At 36.4% G+C, this 23,747-nt stretch overlaps 2 protein-coding genes across 2 annotated transcripts in view; one reads left to right on the top strand and one right to left on the bottom strand.

Annotated features, from left to right (window-relative positions):
* The window catches only part of kif26ba (kinesin family member 26Ba), a 130,216-nt gene extending 114,013 nt beyond the window's left edge, over positions 1 to 16,203 (top strand). Inside the window, exons 7-15 of the mRNA XM_052620213.1 lie at positions 167 to 260; positions 2,635 to 2,897; positions 3,908 to 4,091; positions 5,370 to 5,529; positions 7,249 to 7,420; positions 7,529 to 10,931; positions 13,611 to 13,813; positions 13,887 to 14,037; positions 14,246 to 16,203. Coding sequence (XP_052476173.1) covers positions 167 to 260; positions 2,635 to 2,897; positions 3,908 to 4,091; positions 5,370 to 5,529; positions 7,249 to 7,420; positions 7,529 to 10,931; positions 13,611 to 13,813; positions 13,887 to 14,037; positions 14,246 to 14,394 — 4,779 coding nt within the window. The 3' untranslated portion in view covers positions 14,395 to 16,203. The remainder of the gene's footprint in view (positions 1 to 166; positions 261 to 2,634; positions 2,898 to 3,907; positions 4,092 to 5,369; positions 5,530 to 7,248; positions 7,421 to 7,528; positions 10,932 to 13,610; positions 13,814 to 13,886; positions 14,038 to 14,245) is intronic.
* A 1,207-nt stretch (positions 16,204 to 17,410) lies between these two features.
* smyd3 (SET and MYND domain containing 3) overlaps positions 17,411 to 23,747 on the bottom strand; it is a 133,932-nt gene continuing 127,595 nt past the window's right edge. Inside the window, exons 11-12 of the mRNA XM_052620216.1 lie at positions 19,745 to 19,853; positions 17,411 to 19,209 (exon numbers count right to left, since the gene is read on the bottom strand). Coding sequence (XP_052476176.1) covers positions 19,108 to 19,209; positions 19,745 to 19,853 — 211 coding nt within the window. The 3' untranslated portion in view covers positions 17,411 to 19,107. The remainder of the gene's footprint in view (positions 19,210 to 19,744; positions 19,854 to 23,747) is intronic.

Raw genomic sequence — 23,747 nt, 5'->3', positions numbered from 1 at the left:
AGGCTACATTCTCTGAAAAGTCTTCTCAAGTAAAAGTTTTTTAGATTTTTTTTAATTGAAAACAAGCCAGAAAAAAAAAATATTTAAAAAATCCTCATGCATTTTTATTTCTTTCAGTTATTTTTGAAGTGCTGAATTTGATTGGCTGTTCTCTGTTTCCTGACAGGCAGAGGTTTGTGCAGGAACTGTGGCTGAGGTCATTCAGTCTGTAGTCAATGGAGCAGACGGCTGTGTATTTTGTTTCGGACACTCCAAACTAGGTAAGAAACAATATGAGATTAGAGTCTTTCTAATAAACCATCATCCTATATTTTAGCATCTCTTTAACATATCAGCCCATCACAAAGAAGCAGAGTTTCAAAACCATACTTTGTGGTATTTAATATATATATATTAAATATATATATAAGATATGCAAGACTAACCCCTGGTGCAAGACTAACCCCTGGTGCTTAAGTACATGAATACTTAAGATGTAATATTTTGAGATATATCAGGCTTGAACACAGAGATTTGATTTTGTTTTTGACCTTCAAATCAAACTAGAGAGTGAAATATTAATCCTATAATACTCCATGACCTCTAGATCCTGCATGTCATGCTGGTTATGAGGATGCACAGGCAGTATGGTGAATATTCAAATACTGTAGCAGTGTTCTGGAATGAAGCTTTATCTCCTGTCCTGAAACTGCTTGATCAGCCTGGAGGCTAATATATGCTTTATTCCAATAAGTCAGAATGCATAAAACTGAAGGACAAGTTGAAGCCTGTAATGTATTTGTGTGTGTAAAATTTTTAAGAAAGATGCTGTTGTAATTGAATCTCATAAGCTCTTCCTTCCCATCATGCCTCTCTCCATCCAGTCTGATTGAATTACTGACTCTCAGTTCATCTGCGACTGAGTATCCATCTTATTTTGCGCCTGGAAGTAACAGCCTGGTGACTTTAATTGATGTGAAAGACCATTTTCAGAAGAGCATATTTGATGTGTTACAATCACGACATAAAATAAATAATGAATTTAAAAAAGAAAATGCATCAAAACAAATAATAACAAAATAAATTATATGTTAACTATGTGGACAGGTATTTCACCTCATAGCTGTATTTGGAAATATGGTAAATATGCAGAATCTACTTAAGCATGCTTTATTGAACCAATCTATATCCAGAACTGTTTTATTGCCATCTACAACTTTGTTGAGTTAATTGGTGGGTTTTTGTTAAATGTGAGCCAAAATCATCACAATTAGAAGAACCAAAAGCTTAAACTACTTCAGTCTGTGTGCATTGAATTTATTTAATAACGAGTTTGACAATTTTAGTTGAATTAGTGAAATAAATGAACCTCTCCACGACATTCTAATTTATTGAAATGCACCTGCACATTGAAGTACAAAAATATTTTTAATTAAAAAAAAAAAATCCTAATAAAAATGACAAAAGCACATAGAAATTTCAAGTGGAAACTGCAAATATAACTGTAAAAGCTCATTTAAAATATTTTACTATAATAGTATATTAATAATCCTAAAATAGTACTGGGTGGGAAATATTGTAATGAATCAGGATATAAAGGTATTTTGAAGTCTTTTCAGCCTGTTCATATTTTGATGCAGTTTTTCCATTAGCAGCTCTCTTGTGAAATCAATGAAGCACCTGACACAATAGCACAACACCCTAAACATGAAAGTGCTACTTTTTTGAATTACCATCTTTTTAAAAAACAAAGTATAAAAAATCTCCCTCAGGTGTGTCATATTAGATTGTGAATACATGTATTATCTGCTGCATCATTCTGCACAATTGCAGAATTGGCTTTTTTTTTTTTTTTTTTATGAACGGTTTTGATGTTTAAATTGTTGTGCGTATATGTCCTATATCGGCAGATATTATCTCCGATTCCTGTTTCTGTTTTCTCTTTCCCACCCAAACTAGAGGAATCCGTCTTTTGAAGTTCAGTCTGGTCTGAATGTGTGCTGTGACATATGGCTTTGTTTAGTGGCTCCTTTCATGTCAACAGCAGGGGTATTTATGCATGTGACTGTGTTTGAGGGCAATGTCCAGAAATGAATCGAGGGACGCTGCCAATCAACAGGCTGTTGTTCTCGTTCTGGTCCTGCGGGTGAACCTGCATTAATGCCCAGTGCTGCCCACACGCCGTATGTGCTTACTCAACCACACTAAGACATATGGCAAATGTCAGTGGACTGTCAACCAAGGGCTTTTCTGGAAATAAAAACCCATTTAAGGCAGACAAAACATTCTTCAGATTAGGCACGGTACATTTTCCGACTATATTTCTAAGCGTGATTATGCTAATCTTGTCAGTTTTCAAGCTTTAATGGATTTTTAAATGTGTTTGTCTAGCGTGTGTGTGGCATCTGTCACTGTGGTTTATGCCATAGTGCTGGTCTGCAAGCTTAATATCATATTAGAAAGTGTGAAATAGACCACATGTACTGGCGTAATCCTCCTGAGACCAAACAGGCACCATGGCTTTTAGCACCTGACCTATTTTAACTCTACCGTTCCACTCTGTGCTGTCAAAAGGCCTGTCAATCATTATAACGCAAGAAATGTGACTGTATGCAAAGTGATCCATCACCAACTCGATTCTCGGTCTGGTCGCAGGCAAATCCTACACTATGATCGGCAAGGACGACTCCATGCAGAGTTTAGGGATCATCCCGTGTGCCATCTCCTGGCTCTTCAAACTGATCAACGAGTGCAAGGAAAAGACAGGCGCACGCTTCTCTGTACGAGTGTCGGCTGTGGAGGTCTGGGGAAAAGATGAGAACCTGAAAGATCTGTTGTCGGAGGTGGCGACAGGCAGTTTGCAGGACGGTCAGTCTCCAGGAGTCTATCTCTGCGAGGACCCCATCTGTGGGATGCAGGTAAGATAGTCGTTCTGATCATCAGTGTTGTTCAAATTATACAGTATATTGTTGATGATATATGTGCAGTATATTATTGATTGATATTAAAATGCTGGGAAAATCTCAGTATATCATTTTAATTGAAATTTCGTTATGAAGTAAATAACTTACGGTAAAGGTGAAGTGTATAATATTTTTTTTTTTTACAATGTGTACATTTCTATCCGAACTTAATATGCTACCATAAATCAGCCTTTTTGATTTCCTGAAAAATGTCAAAACTGTGGCACTATAAAAAAAGCAATGTTGTCTCAACCAATGCCGTGGGTTTGAGGCCAGTGCTATTTTAGAATTATTTAAATATTATTATAGTTTTAATTAATAAATTAGCTTTTATTTTTATATTTTCAGTTTTCACTTGAATTAAATTTGTCAATTTTGTAAAGTGCTTTTAATTTATTTTTAAACATTATTTTATCTTATTATTTTATTTTATTTTTAATCATTTTGGCTTTAGTTAACAATAACAACACTGTTTAGTGCAGGACTTTCTGTTTGCCTGAACACTAGTAGGCAGGAAAAGTGTCTGTTTATTCTATTCTGTTTGTTAGTGATGTAGAAGTTACACACTTTAACTATAAGATCCTTTACGACATGATGCCAAAAATTCATGTTTTTCTTTTCATCGCTGATTCTCTCTAAAATGGTAACAAATAATTATTTTGAAATGTAATAAAAGAAAAAAAAAACTATATTAGCACACTTTTTGCCTTATTTTGGAAAACCCATAGTATAAAAAAGCAATAACAAGCATGACAAGCAGCTTCCAGTAAAGATGGCATTGTTGAGTAAAATGCTAATACATGATGAGAGGATTAGTTGAGCAGAGGCAACCCCTGTCTCTGTAATCCTCAAACGTACACTAATCTAATCTTGGACTGATATCACACAACAATGGATTGTAATGCCCTCACTTCTCCTGTTACTCCAATAGTCAGTCTTATAACATCTTCTGTGTTTTTACACAGTTACAGAATCAGAGTGAGTTGCGTGCTCCTACGGCTGAGAAGGCAGCTTTCTTCTTGGATGCTGCCATTGCTGCACGTTACAGCAGTAAGCCAGACTACGATGAAGAGGAGCACCGTAACTCTCACATGCTCTTCACGTTACACATTTACCAGTATCGAATGGAAAAGACCGGCAAAGGTGGAAGTGAGTATTATTAGGTTAGAGAGAGTTTCAATAGAAACTCAACATGAACTAGAGCAGAGGTTCTCGACTGCATGGTTTTTGGTTCATGACCTGTTTTTTTACATTCCATTTTTTTTTTCTATTGCTGGTTAACCATGTTAAGATACTTTTATGATGGACACCAGTATCTTTATCTGTACTAGTCTTATATCAGCAGTATCTGTTCTTTTCCACAGTTGATTTCAAACTTTCTCATTATACTTCCAAATGTTGCATGTGTGGTTTATAAATAGTCTGCTGCTGATTATCTTTGACAGGGGTGTGATAACAGACAAAAAAAAGAAGAAAAAATAGTTAATGTGAGATGTACAATCTGATCTAAAAGCTGCCAAGCTAAAATTAGCTATTTATGGAGAACAGTGCTAATTGATCTTATCACAAAAAAAAAAAAAAAAAAAAAAAAAAATTCTGTTTGGCACACGTGAGTCCTGCCTTTTATAGAAAGAACAGAAAGTAAATAGAAAAAGAATTGAAAGTACAACCAGATGTGTTAGCATGGGCGTTTAGGGTATTTGAGAAACTTGAATTACCTCCAAACTGTGCGTAATGAGCTATTGTAAACGGTGTCATGAAACACACTTAGGATGTTTCCAAGGTTCACTTACATAATAGACACACATAGAAATATTGCACAGGTTGAAATATAAGTTCCTTAACCTCAGTGTTTTCTCTAATACATTTAATTTACCTTTATTAGTTTTTTGTTAGGTTACAATAATACTTCATTATGGAATTGGATGTTCATCATGAGGCTTTCAACAGTTTTTATACTTTTTTTCAGTTTCTCTATATCCTATTGCTTTTCCTACACTACAATGCATTTATTTGACCAAAAATACAGTAAAAATAGTCATTTAATAAAAATGTAAAATAACTATTTTCGAGTTGAATTTATTTAAAATGTAATTTATTCATGTGATGCAAAACTGAAACATTTATTATTAGCATCCAGTTTGATGAAGCCTTTTTTAGGATTTAAAGGTGTTTTTTTTATATTGTTATAAATGTTAAACATTATAAAAATGTCTTTGTCGAAAAGAAGTATTAAAGCATTTTTTTTTAAAAGTCTTACTTATGGTAGTGTAACATATCACTCCAGCTGTGTCATTTCAGATTGTCACTATGGTGCCTGAAGTATAAAGTATATCATATGTTAGTTAAGAGAATGTTGAATAAAGAAAATGTTAGAACCTATTAGAGTTTCGTTGTTAAATCTGACTCTCTGGCTCTTTTGCTTAGTGTCAGGAGGCAGGAGCCGACTGCACCTCATCGATCTTGGCAGCTGTGTTAAGGTTTTGAGCAAGACCCGTGACAGCACTACAGGACTCTGCCTCTCTCTGTCTGCTCTGGGGAATGTCATCCTGGCTTTAGTAAATGGCAGCAAGCACATCCCTTACAAGTAAGACTTTTACCTTTCACTTGACTCATCATATGATTTCAGTCAAAAACACATTGGGTTAGACTTTTCAGTCTCATACAAATATGTTGTAATCTCAAAGTCAAGATTACGATTATACTGCTCTGGGTGAAGTCATTCACCGGTCGCTAAACTCATTAAGATGCAACATGTTTAGCCTTCATATCTCCGCTGCATATCATTAATTCTTCTCAAACACACCTCATATGAATAATATATATACAACTGACATTTTTCAGTCTTTGATGTTAGCAATTATTAGTGGATTCTAATGTTACGTTGAATCTGCACAGAGAATGTACCGTTATCGCTCCTCAGGGGTAATATAGCTAATTGAATTAGCTTGTGCCAGGCAGCTATAGAGACAGATGCCGTTTCACATTCGCTGGGATTCATTTAACGTTCTTAATGCAGACCATTTCTCTGCATCTGCTGTTTTATTTCTTTAAGCAGCATGTTAATTTGAGTTAAACAGACAACTTCGAGAAGGTGCCGTGTATCATCTAGCAGTTTCTTTTTCTTTTCTTTTTTTATCTGCAGTGCTTCCATTTACCTCCTTCAAGGCACATTTGCATTTTTATGCCATGGCTCCCTAATTTAATCATGGCGAATTTACATTGCAGAGCATCATGGGGTTTAAGGCTGGATACGCAACAGCTCTTGAGAGCTGAAATATACAGTAATTAGGGTTTAAAGCCTTTTAAGGAGGAATGCAACATTTGCACTAGATAAATTTAATTAATATGCATGCGTCATAAATGAATATAAATTTACACAAGTCACTAATTTTAGATAGTGATTTAATTAGTGCTAAATATCTTGGTTGCTTTTAATTCCTCTAATTGGATGACTTAACTTCTATGATTTAATGGCAAATGTAGAATATTGTTCATAATTATTATCAATTCATTATTAATTATTGATTTTATGATACTAAAATGTGTTGTCCAGTTTGTGGCATAATATTAGTAGCAATAACCAGAAACCATTCACATGTGTTGTGCAATAAGTGTTATCTTATTTTGAGTGTTACATATTTTGCCAAGAGGTGAATGTTATTTAATAGGATTTCTCAGATAACTTTATTTTTGTTACATCATGGCTGGTAATTATGCTTGTATAATTTGTGATTAGTTTTCATGTGATCACTGTTAATGACCACTTAAGATTGACTACACACTTCAATAACCATTTTTAAGCACATCATCCAACATCAAACAAATTAGCAAAGAATATCACTGTAATCACATTACTGTACACTCTGTTGTATTCTGGGACAACGTTTTTGCTTCAAATTATTTTGTAATACTAGCGGACTCATTGTTGAAAAGCAGCTTTATATGTCACCTCTAATGGTTGCCATGGGGAAGGCAGACAGAACAGGAAATGCCAATCTGTGTCTCTCTTTCTCTGTAAAGAGAGACTGTCTGGCAGCCAAGGTTTTTTGAATCAGGGTCAGCATATAAAATGCCCAAAAGAGTCTATCCATTCTTATTATTAACATTGCTAGAAGTGGTGCAGGTATTCATTAAAAAGGAGTTATTTCAATAAAGCCTTGATTTTTGAATGCATCCATTTTCCAAATACATTTTATTCTGAAAAGGTTAACAAATTTTACAAAACATGTATCTTCACTTTTAAACATTTGGTTACACAACTATCATTTTGCCAACTAATGCGCTTCCATTTTTTTGTTCACAGAGATAGTAAGCTAACAATGCTGTTACGTGAGTCCCTGGGAAATATGAATTGTCGCACGACTATGATAGCCCACATTTCCTCATCACCCAGCAACTTCTCAGAGACACTCTCTACTCTTCAAATCGCCTCTCGTGTTCTTAGGCTGAAGAAGAAGAAGGCTAAAGTAAGCATGGTATGATCTTGTCTTTCATTTTATTGAACTTTCTTTTAGCATAGAATGACTCACCATTATATTTTATGTTTATTACTTTTAAAATGCAGTGTTTTTTTTTTTTTGTAGCAATACACATCCAGTTCCTCTGGTGGTGAGAGCTCATGTGAGGAAGGAAGAATGCGTCGCCCAACACAGCTGAGAACTATCCATTCTAGAAATGTTGTTGATTCAGAGATGCCCCTGCTACACCTCTCCAGTGACCCTGAAGATTATTCCAGCAGCGAACAGTCATGTGACACAGTTATCTATGTAGGTCCAAATGGCTCAGCCCTCTCAGACAAAGAGCTAACAGACAACGAAGGTCCTCCAGAGTTTGTTCCTATCATCCCATCCCTACATAAAAATAAAGCAGATCTTGGCAAGACTTCTTTGACATCACAACCATCTCAACAGGTTGTAGCCCCACAAGTTCAGGCCTCACAGTCTGTACAACACTTGCAGACAATTCATCCCCAGCCACTTCCACCTTTGTCAGAGGAAGGTGCTGAGCCAGGTAAAAAAGAAAAAGACTGTCTTAAGTGCAACACTTTTGCAGAGCTCCAAGAGAGGCTGGGCTGCATTGATGGAAGAGAAGAGGTTACGAAATTCCCTTTTGAAGAAGTCTCTGCCAACAGAGCTGCCAAATTTGACCCTGACCACGGTCAAATTGTTAAAGGGGGTCAGCAATCCAGTTCTCCAAAGAGGATCTCTGACCAGCAACTGGAGGAGATCCGTGAGGTGGTTGAAGAAGCAGAGATTGCTCAGTCAATAATTGAAAGCTTGACACAGTCTTCAACAGGCAGTTGTGGACTCTCAAGCAGCAGAAGTGTGACTGGCAGCAGTGGTATTGGGCAACTAACTCCTCTTCACAGAGCGAAGAGCTCCAGTTTAACTGACAGCAAAGAATCCATCAGTGGTGGAAGCAGCAGTGAGAGTAAACCTCGTCCTATGGGCTCCCCACGGTTGGGCATTGCCAGTCTTACGAAAACCTCAGAATACAAACCACCATCCTCTCCCTCTCATCGCTGCAAAGTGTACACCCAGAAAGGAATAATGCCTGGCACACCACCTCACTCCTCACATAATCTTAATAAAGACTCTAGAAAATCATCTACTGAGTCTTTGCTTAATCCTGAGTCTAGAACCTCTCCGTTGGGGATGAGTCCACAAGTCCTAAAGAGATCTTTATCATCCAATAGCCTTGGATCAGCTGAGACACTGTGTGATGATGTTCCTCAGCTGCCTTTGGACAGTAAGAAAAATGTGAATGATGCCACAGTTACACTGGAGCATCCTTTGGAACCCAATGGAGAGGATGAACTGGTGTTTACCGTTGTGGAAAAGCTGACAATTAGTGGGGTAATGGAAAATGGTAGACCGACCAGTATTATCAGCTTTAACAGTGACTGCTCGGTGCAGGCTATGGCATCGGGTTCAAGACCTGTAAGTATAATTAGCAGCATGAGTGAAGACGTAGAACATTACACTACTGCTCCCTGCACTACGACCACCACTATCTCACAATTCAACATTGCTAAATTCCTGCCTCTCAGCAAGATAGAAGGGGACACCCAGGCTAGTTGTCGATCCTCAATCAGCTCATGGCTGAGTGAAATGAGTAATGGCAGTGATGGCGACCAGTCATGTCATAGCTTTGTTGCCCAAGAGTGCTTTGGACAAGGTGAGGAAATGGCTGAAGACAGGCTTTTAGAAATTCAAGAAGAAGGTGACATAGACCCTGAGTCAACTGAACAAAAGAAATCAGACAAAGAGAGTGATTCCAATAAAACCGAAGTGAATGATAAAAACACAGCTAAACACAAAATAGACAAGCTGTCCTTCACCTCAAGTGGCTATGTTCCTTTTAAGACTAATATCACAACTCACCCATGTGCTGCTGTTAATCCAATGGTTGTGCAGGACGACTTAGAAACCAAAACCTCTCTAGTCAAAGATCCCAAATCACCACGTGTTCCAATCTCAAGTGAGATACATTTTGATGACCCTTGGATGAAAAGGGAGGGATGTGAAGAGACCAAGCCTTTGGAGATGGTCTGTGATATCAAGTCAGAGAATAGAACATCTGATTCTGTAAAAAGGAAATGTCAGATTGACAAGCACAGGTCAAGTGAAGCAGCAAGTTCCCCTGATTCCATGAACCGGGTGTTGGATGGCTGTGAGATGTTCTTCAATGCATCTGAAAGCATAATTCAAGTGTACTCTGCAGACATCCTCAGGACGGGTAGTCTCCCTCGTGCATGGCATCGCTTGAATAAGCAAGACGATCTGGAAGACCAAACATATCGTTACATGAGTGGAGAGTATAAAAGCCTTGGGGTTACCACTTCCACTCCCTGCAGTCCAAGAGCCACACTCGAAAGAAGAAATTCAGCAGGGAGGCAAGGAATCTTTGGTCGTCAGAAAGGAATCCCACCATTGCCACCTGTAAGGAAGTCTAGCCTTGACCAAAGGAATCGAGCAAGTCCACAGCATAATCCAGGAAATTCTCAGACACCAAACCAGCATCTTTCTTTCCTTGGCAGCACACCTGAAGATCTGGCCAGTAAACATAAAGGACCAAATGTAGAGAGCAGCAGACTCTTCAGTGCCAAACTTGAGCAGTTAGCAAACAGAACAAATTCCTTAGGGAGGTCTCATGGGGCACATTATAACTGTCATTCCTTAGAGAGGGCTGAGAGTTTGAACTCTTTAGGCTCTAAGGGAGGAGTTACAAAAGACAGTACAATGCCAAGGACAGGTAGGAGCATCACCCGTTTTTTGCTCTCATCACCTACCAGTGGACCAAATGGTAATAATAATGCCCCACAATCACCCAAAGCAAGTCAATCCAAAATCTCTGCTGTTAGCAAACTCCTTATGGCAAGTCCCAAAGCTCGAAGCTTATCAACCTCTAGCACAAAGACCCTAAGTTTTTCCACCAAGTCCCTCCCACAGTCCGTAAACCGAAGCTCAAGTTTGCCTTCAAATGGAAAGAACCAGAACCAAAATTCATGGTCAACTCAGTCCTTAAGTCGCAGCAGGGGGACAGGGTTAGTATCTAAGCTACCATTAAGAGCAGTGAATGGACGAATCTCTGAGCTCCTTCAAGGTAGTGGCAGCTCTCGTGCTACCCAAGGACGTGGGGCTTCAGACACTGAGGAGAGAGGAGCAGCAGTCCAAGGAGAGGAAAGGCCAGTGGTCCATACTTTGCCCTCACCTTACAGTAAGATCACTGCTCCAAGAAGGCCTCACCGTTGCAGTAGCGGACATGCCAGTGACAACAGCAGTGTTCTAAGTGGAGAGCTTCCTCCAGCCATGGGAAAGACTGCTTTGTTCTACCACAGTGGTGGCAGCAGTGGCTATGAGAGTATGATACGAGACAGTGAGGCCACAGGAAGCACATCATCTGCTCATGACTCGATGAGTGAAAACAGCAGCTCTGTTAGTGGTCGCAGGAGCCTTAAGAATTCAAAGAAAAGAAGTAATACAGGTAAGCAAATATCAGATGCTAAAAACTATGCTTATGTATGCTTAAAATCCATAATACAACATAAAAATGTAAACATATTTAACTATTAGATTTTTTGCTGTGTAATACAATTAGGGTGACCACCTGCTAATAGGCCCACGGGGGGACAAGGGGTATGTTTCTGAGGGACAATGTGGGACACTGTCTTGCACGGTGGTGCCCCCACCCCATGGGCAGACTCACTGTTAGTGGTTTACCCATTTCTAGCACATACCACCTTACATGGTATATTAATAATGCCATATTCCCCTAAACATGTGTAATTGCTGATGTACTGTATGCTTATGACAGAATCGACAAATGCACTTCCACTTACGATTTACTTTAGCTATTTAATTTTATTTATTTTTCATTACAATTTATTTACTTTAAGAATAAATTACTGCTCATATACAGCATTCGTGTTGAACAATGTGAATGATTTGTCCAGGGTTGTTTTTCTCTCATGTTTTTGTAATGTTTGGGAAGCCAGAATGCGCATGCATCAACAGAAACGGTTTGGGTTTATTTCAGCGAGCCGTGCCATCCCTATTACCTCAATAATCAATCAATTACAGGCCTAAAACAATCATGCCCGAGCAGACGGATATTAGTACATCTCATCACACCGGCACCCGCGTCTAAATCAGTTGTATGTTCTGGTTTTCAGTCTTTTTTTTCAATTGATTTGCATTTCAGTGTGTCAAATAAGTATTTGATCCCCAACCCAACTTAGAACTTGATGGAGAAACCCTTACTGGAAAGCACAGAGGTCAGAAGTTTCTTGTAGTTGGTCATCAGGTTTGCACAGATTTCAGGAGGGATTTTGGTCCAAATCCTCCTTGCAGATTATCTTTAAGGTTTCTTTCAAAGTATTCAAAGTATCAGCTCCCCACACAGATTTTCTATTTCTTTTTGAGCCACTCCTTTGTTGCCTTGGCGGTATGTTTTTGGTAATGGTCATGCTGGAAGACCCATCCACAGTGTTCTGGCTGAGGGAAGGAAGTTCTCATTCAAAAATCTTATTCAATGCGGTGAAGTCATCCTGTACCCTTAGAAGAGGGTCTTGTGGCCCATCCCAGACTTCTTGTCGCTGACGTCCTTCGACAGCTCTTTGCTCATGGTGATGGAGAGGTAGGAATGTAAGATTAAGATTGTCTAGACAGGTGTCTTTTATACACATAATAAACTGACATAAGACTACTGACATTTACTACTTTCTTAAAGTGACAAAATTAATATGTGTTCTACATGGTACATAACCAACCTGTTGGAGCAAGAATTCTTGCTGGGTGGTAGGGGATAAAATATTTATTTGACTCACTGAAATGCAAATCAATTTATAACCTCTATATAATGTTTTTTTTTTTCTTGTTGATATTCTGATTCCATTCATATAAACCAACCATAAAAATTATAGACCAGCAGGGGATCAAATAATTATTTTCCCCACTGTGTTGTGTGTGCGTGTGTGTATGTGTATATATATATATATATATATATATATATATATATATATATATATATATATATATATATATATATATATATATACAAACACACACACACACACACACACACACACACACACACACAAACACATATACACAGATATTAATTTGTTTGTTAATTTATTTATTTTTTATTCTATGTGTGTAGTCTGCTACTCCATTTTGGCAAATATATTTAATGGCTCATCGTGGAATCCATCTTTCTGCATTACAAAAGTTCAAAGATCTCAGCACAGTTAATGTAATCCCTAATGAATTGTGCTCAAGAAAATGTATTGTACTACAAAGCTTTCAGGACTCATTCCAGATTATAGTTGGAAGAAACAGGACTTTTTAAACCGCTCTCCTTCCCTTTACATGCTCGGATGATCTGTAATGATACTGACTGATAGCAGTTGCCAAACTTAGCTGTGGGTGGTCTTTCAATATTTAGTGCTGCATAAATTCCCAAATACACTCCTTCTCTCCCATTTCCTCAGGCAAAGAGTTTTCTCTATTTCTTGCCACCACAAACCTTTGCATGGTGGGAAAAACTGAAAATTTAAATCTTTTCTCAGACACAAAAGATAGACCAGTACACGTTGAACTGGAAAGAAAAGTAGTATTGTAATTGTTGCAAATACTTTATTTGAAAAGGCATTTGCAAGGATAAAAAAGCACTACCAGAGTTAAAATTTACATCTGCCAACCACCAACGTTTTCCTGAACTCAGAGCTCTGTCTCTCCGAGGCAATGAGGGAAGACTGAAAGTTTGACCTTTTCAGTGCTGTTTTCAGACCAAATGACTAGCTGAGAGACATTAATATTAACCTGTTCCTTGGTTCAAAATCAGATCACTTATCAGTAGACCTGGAAATGTCAATTTCTATGCAAATTGGGGAACTACTTCTGGTAAATTCCCTATTGTAGACTTGGTTCCCCCAGACTGGTCAGATAAGATACTCTCCTGCTATTATCTCAGTGGGGTTTTTTCGTTACACAGCTGCATCGAATTGTTGCAACTCTGTGTAGGTTCAATTTTGGCGCAGCAGCACTGTAGCACACTTTGATACTTTTTTTGTCTTTTCACTTGGTTTAGTTATAACACAACTCAAGATTGATAAAAATGTGTTTATATAGCGCTCATGATATGGCATTATTTGATCCCTAGGGTCCCAGAGACGCCGTCTAATCCCTAACCTCACCTTAGACACCACCTCTCCCGTGAGAAAGCCACTCATCAGTCCAGGAGTACGCTGGGTGGATGGCCCCCTCCGGCCAACACAGAGGTGTTTAGCTGAACCTTTTGAGATTAAGGTCTATGAGATTGATGATGTTGAACGTCTACAGAGGAGGCGGACCGTAGGCAATAAGGTAAAAGTGTTTTTACAGCAGTTCTTGTCAATGCTTTAGAGAGATGTATGACTTATTGTTCTTGTGCCCTTAGGAAGTGGTATACTTTAATGCCAAACTGAAGATCTCAGAGCATCGGCAACAGAGAATCTCAGAGGTGCGGGCCAAGTATGATTGGCTGAAGAAGGAACTAGAGCAAACCAAACAATATCTTATGCTGGAGCCAGAGAAATGGACCACTGAATGTAAGTCACTTGCACACTTTGGGTTGATATTAATGGTACCATTTCTAGTCCAAGAAATGATCATATATGAACAAAATAAAATTAATTGCAACATTCACCAAATAACTATGCAACCTGCAGGCATTGTAAAATGTTCTTCAAGACAAAAGTGTGGAGTGTGCTGGTTTTAACTTCTGTCAGTTAACATCCGTTTCCTTCATTTTTGCAGTTGACCTTCAACAGATGTGTGAAGTGGGCTCTCTGGAATATTTGGAAGCTCTGGAGTTTGTCACGGAACGACTGGAGAATCGGGTCAACTTCTGCAAAGCTCATCTGATGATGATCACATGCTTTGACATCACCTGTCGGCGACGGTAAAGGATTCGCCAAGTATTATGGACAGTTGGAAAAGGAAAAGACTCAGCAGGGTGTATGTGAGCAAGTTACAAAGTTGAAAATGTTGAAATGATTAGGAAAATATATAGGCTTACATTTTTTCTAAAATGGATTTTGGTGGGGAATGGAAATGCTGGACTTGGAGAGTTGATGAAAAGAAAAGAAACGTTGTCCCACATAGATGGATAAGCACTTTGGAACTTCAGAGTCGTTGTTTGCAAAAATGGATTGCTCGCTTGCAGTGAATAAAATAAATATATTGCCATATGTGGATAAAAGAACAGATTGTTAAAGAAGATAAATAAAAACAGAACAAAAAGGACAAGTGCCTTGTGAACACTTCAATATCTTGGAAACTTATGGACAAAAATCCATATTTGTGTACAGATGGTGCTAGCTTAAAAAACATGGATACAAACAAACAAACAAAAGTTTAAAAAGTATCAAAAAAAGAAAACACTGCTTGTTAAATCTCTTATTCTGTCTTGGTATTTGTATTGTTATACACTAGTCACATTCAACATGAACTGTTACATGTGTTTTATATGATTTTTTGTATTCTTGGACACACTGAGACCACATAGAGTGTTTCGTATTCCATGGAATAGCACAGCAGGACATCTTGAAGAATTATTCTGGCATCAACTCATTGATTTTTCACATCCCCTGCAGTTATGTTGGCATTTTCAGCAGCGTGATGCCTCGCGCTTGGCCACTCCAAAGTGAGACGGTTGAGAGGCGAGAAGAATCCTCAGTCTGGCCGGACCAACAAGGATCTCTTTTATCAATAATGCATCCCTACTTCTTGAGCATTTTTAAAACAAAACGTCCTAGTATAATATCGTTCGTTAAATACAACTTTAGTAGAACTTGCCAAATGTAGTCTTTTGCATTGCATTCCAGATCAAATTGGTGCATATGTCTGCTCATTGGCCTTCCCTCTATGTGGTCTCATTGTAAGTGTGCTGACACTTTGGTATAAATCTGTTTATATATACCGTATATATATATATATGGTGCTTGAGACAGTTTCAGCTCTAAATGTTTATAGCCTGTTTCTGGTACTTACTAAAGACTTCATATGCTTTTCCATTCCCGCTTCACTCCTCCTGCCTGCCCTGACCCTCGCCAAAGCAAAGGGGAGCAACTTTCCTGCTGTCCTTTTGCCATTGCAATGAATGAAGGATATTATTTATTTTTAACCTCAGGAGGCCTGTATGACAGAGATGCTTAGATTCTATAATTTATTTAACCTGCAAAGCACTATGCATTAAAATTGTACAGTAGCTAAATTCATGCCATATATATATAAAATGTACTTATATATTTCACTTTTGTTCTTTGTTTTTGCATTTTTTTGTATTCGCATCTATTGCCAAATCATGGGAGACGAGAGAACAAGCAATTTCCATGTTTATTCATGAAATGTTTTTCATCACAACCCGTCACATTCTTCAGCATCTGTGGATCGTTTAAGTAATGCATTGTGTGATATGCTGTACAATGTGAAACAAATATTTCCATAATGCGCTTTAATGTTCAGGAACATGGTTGCCAAACTAAGGCCTCGCTTCCTTTCACTAATTCATGTGACTAGAAAGGAAAAGCAAAAAAGACAGTTTGGCCCTACAGATGGATAAGAGAAGATGAGAAAAGTTGTCAGCATATTGCTTCATGTTAATACTGCGACAGTCGGCATGATTTCTTGTTCTATGAGGAAAAACAAAGTCTGAATGAGAGTTTGATTGACATATGGACTGATGTAAATAAAAGATGTTTCAGAAGCAGCAATCTTTTTTCTGCCTTATTCTGCACAACTAATTAATAACTAAAACTATTTGAATATTCTCTTAAAACATTTCTCAGATATATATATATATATATATATATTTTATTCATTACTTTAATTCAGTATACCCCAAGCTTCATTTTAGATGTCTTAAGCTTCTTGCAGACGAGATTGATCTTCATCAGCTTTAATGAACAGCCATAAACCACAGATGCAGTTCAATAGAAAATCATATCAGACATCAAAGGAACACGGAACAAGGGATTTTACAAGTATATGATAATTCACCCTAAACCTGATAGGACAAATACAGATAATAATAATACATCTTATCAGTGATCCTGATGCTTAGTGTGGATATCGGTATAAAACAAAGTACACTGATTTATATATACCATAGTGAAACTTACTCGTCATAAAAACCTTATCTATAACCTTTTAGTGCTGTTCGGTAATTTTTTTACATTTTTACTTAGGTTTTGGCACTTGCTATGTGAAAAATTTAATAAAAATAAATGAATCATGGACAATCATGCATGGGTTAAATGGTCCTGAATAAAATACACTTTTGGGAAGTGACAATGGAAAAGAATGGGAAGCAAATTTCATGTAGTGGAAACTATTGGTTCTGCAGCAGATATTTCATTTTCAGGTCTATGCACAACTATTCCATAAATATAATTCAGCAGTACTATAAAATATTAAATAAAAATAAATACATTATCAAAACTAAAATATAGTAGATTAATTAACCACCATGTGAGCAGCACCCGAAGAGTATAAAGTATAAATACAATTGTATTCCTTTTGATTTTTGGTGACACATGACTGAAGATTTGTGGTTGGACTCATTAATGTTTTGTTAGGAATGATGTCATAGGCCTAACAGAGTGTGAGTCAGAGATCTCTATACTAACTTCCTCTATTTCCTCTTAAGCCCCATTCTATCCAACAGAATGACATTTTTAAAGATATTATCTCCATCTCAGAGAAGTGCACCTCCAAAAGCTGTTTGCTTTAGTGGCCACAGAGTTATGAGAGGAGAGGAGGTGGAAAGAGACGTGAAATCCCATCTATCTGCATCCTGATACTCAGGAGGGTTAAAAAGATTTAGCAACAATAACACGTTCTAGAAAAATATCCGGAAAAGTGTCATCTGTGCCGATCCAGACCGACTAGACAAACAAAAGACTTTTATTTCAGCATATATAGGTTTCCAGTAAGAAGCTCAGACACAAACTTTATTAATAATTTGATTATTTACACATCACTTGTTGTTTTACCATCAAAATGAGATCACTTCCTGAAGGATGCTTAATTACAATTAATTTAATTAATACAAAAGAAAGAGATACCGAGGTCATTTCAATTACCAATTAAACAATATTTACAAGAAAACATTCTGATTAGTGAAACGCCTGGACAATTTCTTCAAATCAAAAGAATAAAATGCCAGTGTTTTGTGTTTGAATATAAATGGCAACATCTGTTCAAACCAGAGTATTGAAATTCTTTAAATGATCCCTCTTGTACACTTAACTGTTGTGAAAACTTACCAACATGATTTTCAACTTTAAAAACTGTTTAAATATTTGACTGAACATGGTAATATGAATTAAAATGAAGGATTGACACATTACAAATCAAGAGCTTACTGCAATATCACAATCCAGATGGTAAAAGAAGAGCATAAAAACAAAGCAGCTGCTGAAATATGTTGGAAACGTCTTGCCAGAGTAACTCTGATGATTGAAGTTAATGATGAGAAACTGAAGCACAAATCTGATGTGTGTGTGTGTGTGTGTTTGGAGTGGTTGTTGTCTTTACACAACAGTTGATTAAGTGATAGTCAGAATCACACTAAAGTGATGTATAATCATTTTTAAGGGTCTTTAAGTCAAACTTTAATGAACAGTTTTGAAAAAAGCGACTACTAATGTACATATATATTAATGTGCCAATGGATATTCCTGAGGGTTTTCCAAGCAACACACCTCAAATAAAACATTCCCTTGATGTTCGGTCTCATTTGTACCATTCTTGTTTCTATTAACCCTTACATTCTAGTGAAATACTGTTCCTTTATTTAAAACAAGGCATCTTAAACTATTAAAAATCATTGTTGATAAGTGAAATACATCTGAAAAAGAATAAAATTAAAGTATTAGATGAATAAACTAAACTTGAAAAAAAAAATGTTGCCTTGGGGAAAACTAAAACTTTTTAGAAAAGAAAAATTACTAAAACATATCAATAGTATAAAAATAGTATTTAAATAATACTAAAGACACATTTGAATAATTTTATTATCTCGCAAGTGAACAGAAAACATGAAACCGCGTAAGTTTAAGGATTTACTGAATACACTGTGACCCAAATCATTTAGACTTAGGACTAGTTGCATTAATGCACTTTTGCCCTTAAGTGACACTATTGTTTAGCATTTAAATTTAGCAATAATGTTTCTATTGCAACCACTAATTAGAAGTCAAAATACCTAGAAGTAGGACTTTCATTCGAAAATATGGAGGATAATAAACTACATTTTGGAATGAGTTTTAAAATTGAACATCTGTTGAGGGGGCAGCAAGTGGATCTCTGATATTACTGAAAATAATTAAAACACTAAACAAAATGAAAAATAAAATCTGAAATGAACTGAAAAAGCAGAGTGAAGATGTAGAATTTTTCCCTCTGGCGTTTTTTTCAGTTGAATTCTAAACCAGCTGGTTTGACACAGTGGCACAAAAGCAGGTGGCAGACACAACCATCCAGAAACTTTCCATTTGAGAGCAAATATAGCGGCGTGTTGACTAACAGCCAACATGTCAAAGAACTGGATGAGAGGAGTTTGGGGCCGTGGCGGGACCGCAGTACTCGGTCTCTGTATGATGGCACACATCCATCTAGACTTGACCCAGCTCAGCCTGGCACTCGCTCAGTTTTCTCCTCACCTCATTAGTCAGGACGTGATCCGTCCCGTGGGTCACCTTCATGATGTCATACGCCTGAGGAGGGAAGCAGCGGGAGAAAGAGAGATGGTTGATTTAAATGATTGTCATGTGAAGACAGAAAATTAATTTAAAGGAATGTAACGGGAGCTGTGAGAGTCCAAAGCACCCATTATGTTACCGTGGTATTTGGCTGCTGCTCCAAGAGCGTCACGGGTGAAATTTTACTGAGAGAAATGTCATATTAACACACTTCTATAATAATTAAAATGTCAAATTAAAACTAAAATTTAATTATTATAGTATATTATAAAATTATAAAGTTTATTATTTTTCAGATGAAAGATAAAATGATTATTATATAAAATTATATAAACTATTGGTGTCTTTATCATATTTATGTCAGTTTTTTTATAAAATCAATAAAGGCTGTGCATCGAGATAATAAAGCATTTCTGCAAGAATGTTGGCCTTATTTTTCCATCTGCACATACAACAGGGCAGATTCAGACAGGGGCAGAATGCAGCCTCTCATTATGATCCTGATCTCTCTGTAGTCAGTTATAGGGCCGAAGAGTGTGTGCTACCAGACCTGTGTGAAGCTCCCCCGAGCCTCCTCCAGTCTGCCCAGGAAGTGCTGCAGCTTCCCCACCCGCAGCAGCTCCACCGCTCTGGACGGATGAGGATCACTGTAGTACAGTCTGTAAGAGGAAACACAAGATTAATTCTAGTGCTGGCAAAATAAATGGCAACAATATGAGCTTTCAGGTGGCCATTCTTTTTTTCTTTTTTTGTGGATTAGGGTTTAAAAATCTTGGCTAATGACCAGATGTAGGTTCAAACCCTAGGAAGCGAGTTTTATGACCTACCACAGAGATATACAATAATAAATAAATACGATTTAAAATAAATAAATAAATATGTATATATATATATATATATATATATATATATATATATATATATATATATATATATATATATATATATTTATTTATTTATTTTAAATCATATTTATTTATTATTGTATATCTCTGTGGTAGGTCATAAAACTTCGCTATATATATATATATATATATATATATATATATATATATATATATATATATATATATATAATATTAATATTAATTCAATATTACTTGCCATTCTTGCAATTTATTGTGAAATTTACTAACAATATCGGAGTGAAAATTGATTTTACACCAAATGTTTTTCAGTGTAGTGCAGCATCAATCATTGTTCAACAACTCTAGAATATTATAATACGGAGATTGACAGTTTAATCATGTCAAGCAAGTTACTTTAATAAACACCACCTACAACGAGTGTTTAATACAACTAAATAAAGCAATTAAACAGATTTGGCTATGTAATTATTCTTGTCTATATGACCAAAAATTTAAATTTGAGTTTTTTATGTGCAAGTGATCGAACCGGCGCCTTCATGTGGTATAAGTGCGTTGCTATTCAGCTTCCACACTCCGCAAAAACATTTGTGTATAGACATTATAGTTATAAAAAATAAATATAATTCAATTTAATAAATAAATATTTTGCTAAGTAAAAATGCTCTGATATCAAATACCTTTTTTTTTTTCCTCTAATATTGGCTTGATAAGGCAGATTAAAGTATTTTGTTATCAATATGGTCACCAATGTATTATGTATCATGGTACACTTGATGCTAAACTTTTGGTTAAAGCAGGGCAACTAGAAACTGACTTTAGATCAGCAGCTGCAAGTAGAAATAATAATATTTCTCCTGGAGAAGTAAATACACTAGACGGCTGCTGTACCAAACACAAAAACCCTAATCTGATCCTATTCCATCCGTCTCTGAAGAAATCAACATTTCTACTATTTCATTTTTTAACACATAGTGTTTAAGCACATCAAATTAATAGCGGTGATCCTGGCAAAGAAACATGCTAACATCAGCAAATTCCAGGTGCAGAAGTGTGAGGGTGATGTTCCCTGTCAGAAGTGCAAGAAAGAAAAGCCTTTATTCCACATTTCCCATTCATCCACACTGAGCCGAGGGCAGTAGGCCAGGCTTACTGGTGATCCTCTATGCTGAGATGGGCAAATCAGAGACAGGCTGATTGTCTGCCGCTCTAAAACCAGGACATAAAGTCACAAAGCCCCCTTCTAGCAAGACAGAGCAGGAGAAGATAATATTTAAGCATTTCTCTGGATAAACTATGAAATCATCAGAGCTAACAAAATTGGCAACCCATTTTAATACAGTAACATGAATTACTTCCAGAATATTCAACCCAAAAGATTTCAAACGCATATGGGACTCCAATTTGTTTCTGTTGTGTTCCAACTCATAACTCAAAGAGTTCGGTAAAGCTGAGCAGTTTTCATCTTCATGACCTTGACTGACTTTGGCAGTAAAAGCAATGATGAAGATAAGCACTTACAGTTCTTCAAAACTCTCAGGGGTTTTGTACAGAGAAGCTCAGTCACTGTCTGAACACAGTTGTATTGTGAAACATTCGTCTGCTGGGATGCCTCCTGACAGTCTTCATCATGTAGTGCAGATTTTTAATGGCGTGGGTTATGGGTCCAAGGTCATCTGACAGCAGAGATTGATGCTTTAAGCTCCTTAGGTTCTTTTAAAGACCCTTGTGATTTGGCCAGTTGTAAAAATTACTAGAAATATCAGAGTCTTTAAATATTACAAATAAAAAAAGAGGATTCAAGTTTCACAAAGACAAATGTTTGTGGTATGTGAAAAGACTTAATGGATGTGAAATGATATTCTGAGAAATATTTAAACAACTGTCAGACAAGAACACAACACGAGCCCTAGATGTTCTACTACAGAAAATTCAACCGTTACAGACAGTTATTATAGACAGTATTATATAACATTATATAAATACATTTTAAGATTGCTCATTCTAGGCAATGTATCCAGACTTCTTTTGGATTACTTTCAGACTACTTATTAATCTAAAAGTAGATTACGCTTATTTTTTTTATTTTTTTTTTATTAAAAATAGATTTGAATAGGATTATTGTTATAAAAAAAAGAAGAAAAGAAAAAAGTATATGAAAGAATTGCAAAGAGTAATGGGCTAATGGGCTGATGAAAAGTTAATAATGAATTAAATCATAAAAATGTAAAATTAAAAATAATACATTTACATTTTTACATTTGGAGTATTTGATTGGTTCATCTGCATGTCAATGAGTTCATTAACTGACAAACATATGAATGTGTTTTTAAATTATTGAAATATTAAAAGTAAATCTCAGGGGGTATAACAATGATGTTCCAATCAGCAAAAAAAAAAAAAAAAAAAAAAAAAAAAACAAACACCATTAATTACAGAGATAAAGTGATAGCAATAACCAATTGAAAATACTATTTTTTCTTTATTCTTTTTGCAGAAATTACCTAATGCTTAGGAAATAGGAACCAAATGAAACAATGTTTTTTTTTTTTCATACTACCCTAAATGATGCCAGACTCATGCTTTATTTGCAGAGGCCATTAATACAAAGAGAAGTGATTTTTAATTTAAATTTACCCTTAAGCAACTTTTTCTGCACATTATTGGACTATATTAAATGGTATGATAGATGGGCCTATTGATAAATACCAAATGAGAAGAAAATGATTAGAGAAAATAAACAGTGCGGATGCATTCAGAACCTCACAACCCTTATACAACCTTAGTGAAACCTGCCAAAAAAACAATCAATGCAGCCAGCCAGAATTGCATTTTACCAAGAAGAATAAATCACCAACCACTGGTCTAGTCTGAACCATCGTCACTATTAGAGCGGCACTTTCTGTTGCTGTAGCAACAGTCAGAAGAACGACCTGTTAACGCTCCCATTAGTGTTAGCTCAGCCTTTCTATTCATCTCCACACTGGATCATTACCAAGAACAAAGAGCTGTATCTCTGCCGGGACCACTTTGGAGGAATATTAAATTGTGATTTCTATCTCCTCACAAACAGCAACTTGTTCAGGAGCTGTAAAGAAGCACGGCCCCCAGGAAAGACAATAGCTTTTATCATTAATCTGCCCGGCAGACAATGACAGCACATTAACAAAGCCCTGCGCTGTAATCTGGATTTTACATCTACATGCATTAAAAGAGCTTTTGTCATGTGATATCAATCTCAAATAACTCTCTTTGAACAGCAGTCAAGTCAACGTGAAGGTTGTTTTTTAGTGCTGATGCTACAGTTCATGAAAGAATGCATATCAAATGATCAGTTCATGGCGGCATGTTGAAAACACGTGCTTTTCTAATCCGGATCGAAAAGGTTGTAGTAAAAATAAAGTACAACTTGTTTACATTACTTACTTCATCATTCTTAATAGTAATGCTTACATTACTAATTAAAAGCATTCTTAATACTAACTGATAAATATACTATTGCTCATTGTTAATTCATGTTTCTTGATAATACAGTAACTCATGAAATGTCAACAACTTGAAATTAATACAGTATTGTAATACAATAAGTATTTTTATCTGTTAATTCAATATTCAAACATATTGCACTTAGATTATGTGCTTGCTAAAAACACCAGTAAACTCACATATCTTCTAATAAAGTTAATT

This window comes from Carassius gibelio, chromosome A17 (genome assembly GCF_023724105.1).
Source record: "Carassius gibelio isolate Cgi1373 ecotype wild population from Czech Republic chromosome A17, carGib1.2-hapl.c, whole genome shotgun sequence".
NCBI lineage: Eukaryota > Metazoa > Chordata > Actinopteri > Cypriniformes > Cyprinidae > Carassius > Carassius gibelio.
Note: the sequence above shows the minus strand (reverse complement) of the source record. Positions and strands in the feature narration are given on the sequence as shown.